Source organism: Alosa sapidissima, chromosome 3 (assembly GCF_018492685.1).
Source record: "Alosa sapidissima isolate fAloSap1 chromosome 3, fAloSap1.pri, whole genome shotgun sequence".
NCBI lineage: Eukaryota > Metazoa > Chordata > Actinopteri > Clupeiformes > Clupeidae > Alosa > Alosa sapidissima.
Window position 1 is genome coordinate 25,639,998 of NC_055959.1, and position 5,000 is coordinate 25,644,997.

Here is a 5,000-nt window from a genome sequence, read left to right on the forward strand (position 1 = left end):
AATTTGTAAAGGCAATGTCATTTTTAAAGGAACGTTATTAACCGTTCTTCTGTAACGTTCTAACCGGTTACCATTCAGAGGAGAGGCCTTGGAACACTGGAACAGGAACGAAAAAATAATGTTTTTGCTCCGAACGAATCGATATGAAAATCATTCTGTTTTCAGTCCCTGCTCCACAAACCATGCTGTCAACTCTTACCTTTGGCATAGCAGTTGGGATTGACGGAGTGATTGGCAAAGCGGATTTTGTTCCCTTTCCTTGTGGCATCCACGACAAAGTCTGTTAAGGCAGCACAAAAGAGCAGAGTGAGGGTCCATGAACTCAGCATGCTGCTCACTCTCCGCGTGGACGTGTAAGTGCTGCATGTGCATGGAGCGGCTCCTGCTGCATATCTCATCTCTTACCGTTATTCAGATTGAAGAGGAAGCTGGACATGTATTTGTCATAGATTCTCCCACGTCTGTCAGCCTCATCCTGTGAAATCAACTGGATGTACACACACAAGTGCATGTGCACACACGCAAATACGCACACACACACATACAGTACACACACACACACAGACACAAAACATAGTTTTATACCACTATTCAGAATCTGCTGGGCTGTAGGAAGAACAAAAAACGGCACAGTGGTTAGACACAGGCACAACTGTGTGTGTGTGTGTGTGTGTGTGTGTGTGTGTGTGTGTGTGTCCGTGCGTGCATGCGTCCATGCGTGTGTGAGTGCGTGAGTGTGTGCCCTGGCACCAGGTTATTTCAGGTCAATATCAAAACAGTTCATGGTGTCCCTCATCTCTCTGTAAAGTCCAGTACCTTTTTCAAAAAAAACTTTAGAACTGTCATTGATGAATTATTTATCTTTGTGTAAAGTAGTGAAGCACGCCGGGGGTTGACCTGGTGCGGGTAAAGTGCCCAGATAATAGGTGAGTTGCGGGTAGGTCAGGTCAAAATCACTAGATAGCAGTGTTCTAAGTAGAAAGTATGCATGTGCTGAACTGCATATAATAGGCTTGGCTTGGGTTAAAAGTGAGATTTTCACCTTCTCTTCCCCACTCTGTCTTAAACACGTATGCACACCAGAGGGTGCAGGACCTGCTCTAACACACTTTGTCCATTTTAACTTTAAACTTTAACCAGAGATTGCACCTATGAGTGTGTGTGATTATGCATGTACACACTTACCTCTCCACAATACTCAGAGATGAACTCGTTCTTCTGAACGGACTCTTTGATGAAGGTGCCCCACCCTGCTACATCAGAGGGAGCCAGCAACAGATGCTGAACATACAGATCACACACACACACACACACACACACACACACACACACACACACACACACACGCACACACACACATTACTCATTTCATAACATCACCTGCTTAACATACAGATCATAAACATACACATTACTCATTTCATAACATCACCTGCTTAACAAACAGATCATAAACACACACACACACACACACACAGATTACTCATTTCATAACATCAACTGCTTAACATACTAATGTTCTGTGTTGACAATCAGTAAAACTATATTTGCATTAGGTTAACCTAGCTGGTGACATGAAGCTGGAGAGATTATTATGACCGCCGCGCAGCGAAGCGGCGGTCATAAAGGTTTAGTCAGTTTTTTTTTTTTCTCTTTTTTTTTTTGTTTTTCGCATGTCCAAATTTCCGTCACGGATTCCCGGGACACTGAAAGACCGGGGTAGACGAAACTTGGTGGGCATATAACCCCATATGGATAGCATGGAACCATCGTTTTTCGTTTTGATCTGTAGCCCCCCCGCTGGACTGCACCCCCCGAAAGGAGGGTAGGGCAGACACAGTTTTCTGTGAATATCTCGAGAACCGTAAGGTTTAGGAGGACCATTTTTTTTGTATGTTGATCTCAAGGGGCCATGTTAACCTATTCCATAACCACTCATTTCATGTATAGCGCCACCTAGTTAAACACAAAAAAGTAAAAATGAGGTGTTGTAATCGCAGGTATCTGTGACCTAACATAGTCAAAACTGCACCAAATTGGAAGTGTAGGATCATTATGACACCCTCTGAATGCACGCCAAGTTTCGTCGAATTCCGTTCATGGGGGGCCACACAATAAATTAATTTATGTTACTATACTGGCCTGTAGGTGGCCGGAGACAGTTTTCTGTGAATATCTCGAGAACCGTAGGGCCTAGGAGGTCCACCTTTTTTTGTATGTTGGTCTTAAGGGGGCATGTCAACCCATCCCATTACCACTTATTTCATGTATAGCGCCACCTAGTTAAAAATTAAAAAGCAAAAAATTAGGTGTTTTCACCACAATATCTCTGGCTGACATGGTCAAAACTGCACGAAATTGAAAGTGTAGGTTTATTATGACACCCTCCAAATGTATGCCAAGTTTTGTGAACTTTCGTTAATGGGGGGCCGTACAATAAAATAATTTATGTGTACATTTAGTGACCGTACACCAACAAGGATTCCCGGGACACTGAAAGACCGGGGTACACGAAACTTGGTGGGCATGTAACCCCACATGGATAGCATGGAACCATCAGTTTTCGTTTTGATCTGTAGCCCCCCCGCTGTACTGGACCCCCTGAAAGGAGGGTAGGGCAGACAGTTTTCTGTGAATATCTTGAGAACCGTAGGGCCTAGGATGACCAATTTTTTCCGTATGTTTGCCTCCAGGGGTCATGTTAACCCATTCCATGTGCACACATGTGCATAAACAGATACACACGCACACACATACATTCACAGTAATCATACGTATGACACATACTCACACAGTAGACATATGTACGCATGCATGCACATGCACAAACACACATACGCAGGCAAACACACAAGCACGCACACACACACACACCCACACACATAAACATAAACATGTACACGCACACATGCACACAAGAATTTCAAGAATTTCTCAGAATTATGAACAGGCAAGATGGGGGTGGGGTTGTATAAAATTAATTTTACATGTGAAATCTATGAACTAATCATGTTTTGGTACTTGTTGTCTAGCAGATACCAGTGAGAATTGAGTGTGGATAATGCAATTTAGTGAGACAGTTAGAATCATATAGGCCTTTCAGCGTGATTTATTTTTGTGGAAAAAATGTGCTGGACTGGGCGGCAGTCATATTTTGTACCGCTCTGCGGTACATCTAGTTTATAACTAATCTGTTTCAAGTTTTAATGCAGCTGTACCCAAGCTGACAAAAGACGGAAAAAAACAATGAACAGTGTACGCTCAGAAAAAAGTGAAGCTGCTGGAGTGAACTTAAAAAACTGTGGTGAAATATGTTCAAATATGTTCAATTCTGGGCAGATCGTCTGAGTGATTGTTTGTTTACTAAGCATGCTCTCCAAAAAACACTTTTTGCTTCATCTCTACAGAACGTAAATGAATAATGCATTTTTGTTTTCTTCATTCGTTGGCACTGTCATATCCCACTGGTCTGGGATCAGAATGCGTACCTTCTTCAGGCCTCTCTGGATGCTGCAGTTCTTGCAGGACACCTGCTTGCTCTCCCAATGGTCGCACGCCCCGCAGGTCATGCACAAGTCGGGGTCGCACTCGCGCACAGCCAGGTAACACGGGCACTGCTTAGTGTTGCACTGCGTCTTACAGCGGCACCCTGGGAAACGGTTCTGGCCTGCAGACACACAAATAGGAGGAAGAGGAGGAGGATGAGGAGGAGGGAGATTTAGTTAACCTGGGAAGCTCTGGACATACAGGAAGGCCTGCACAGATAATAATCAATAGGTGCTGAATTCAACTCTGCTATTGCTGAATTCAAAGCATTTCCAAGTTACTTCAACACCTACTTGCAGTGTTGACACAATAACACAGTGACATGTCACAGCATTACAAACACTGCATAGTTGGAATAGTTTAAACATATATGGAGTTTGCTTGATGCTAGACATACTATGCATTTTACCAAATACATTTTGTGTATTTCCCATGAACAAATTGAAAAGTAACTTTAGTTAGTGGGAGAAAAGCAGTACCAAACAGTGTTCAGTGGTGCATTCTGCTTGGGCACTAGAAAAGATTTCTGTTTCTTGGAGCAGTGGGAGAGGAGCCTAAAAGCAGCATCCCAGAGGAGTACAGACTGAGGTCACCTCTCTGCTTTATGGAACACTGAGCAGCACAGAGCCCTAACCGAGGCTGCTTTACACTGGGTGTGTTGCCATCAATCCAGCATGCCACGCCATCAGTGTGGGTGGGCTACATAGAGGAGCAATGACGCAGGTTATCAGGGAACAGACTAAAACAGAGCCCTTCCTTGGCTTTTTATGATATGTGGAGAAGACTCTGCCATAGTATTGACGTATTCAGACCAAAACATAATGGGCTGTGTTTGAGAGCATAAATGGTTGGTGGAAACTAAAGACACATGTGCACTGATTCAGAGTACGTCTCATAGTTTAAGGTGTGGTCAATTATATAATCGGGATGCGGTGTTATTTCTGTGAGCTGAGAACTGAACTCTGAGAAAATACGTTTAAGTAGGTGTGTGTGTTATTTGTACTTGGTGATAGTTAAATTTGAAAAAGAAAAGAACAAAAAATTACTCTGTCTGAAACGGAATGCTATCTATTCTATTCACATTGTTAATACCTTTTGGTAAAACAAGCGACAACAGAATTAGAACCAAACCTCAAACCGAAACCTGTGAGTAATCCACAGAATCTTAAACAAGTACCTAAATATGATTAGTCTGATGTGGCCCTCTAGTGGTGCTTAATGGAATGGATCTGAACGTCATTAACCTCATTACAGTTAATTGTCTCCTTCTTTTGTATAAGTGTCACTGTGGTCATTACACATGTTAGTGTGAGTGAACGACAGAGCTTCTCTGTTTTATGACCCTCACCCTGGTCTCTGACCAGAGCCAAAGAGTGAGTGGACACGAAGTGGATGCAGCTGTGCTCCAAACCTTCTGGGGTCTGGCTGACGTCACGCACATCATTGCAAAAAAG

At 43.2% G+C, this 5,000-nt stretch overlaps 1 protein-coding gene across 3 annotated transcripts in view; it reads right to left on the bottom strand.

Annotated features, from left to right (window-relative positions):
* Positions 1-5,000, bottom strand: part of ezh1 (enhancer of zeste 1 polycomb repressive complex 2 subunit) — a 26,238-nt gene that overhangs the window by 4,839 nt on the left and 16,399 nt on the right. For all 3 annotated transcript variants that reach the window (XM_042087456.1, XM_042087455.1, XM_042087457.1), the window contains exons 15-18: positions 3,489-3,667; positions 1,186-1,281; positions 406-487; positions 200-280 (exon numbers count right to left, since the gene is read on the bottom strand). In XM_042087456.1, the coding sequence (XP_041943390.1) occupies positions 200-280; positions 406-487; positions 1,186-1,281; positions 3,489-3,667 (438 nt within the window). The remainder of the gene's footprint in view (positions 1-199; positions 281-405; positions 488-1,185; positions 1,282-3,488; positions 3,668-5,000) is intronic.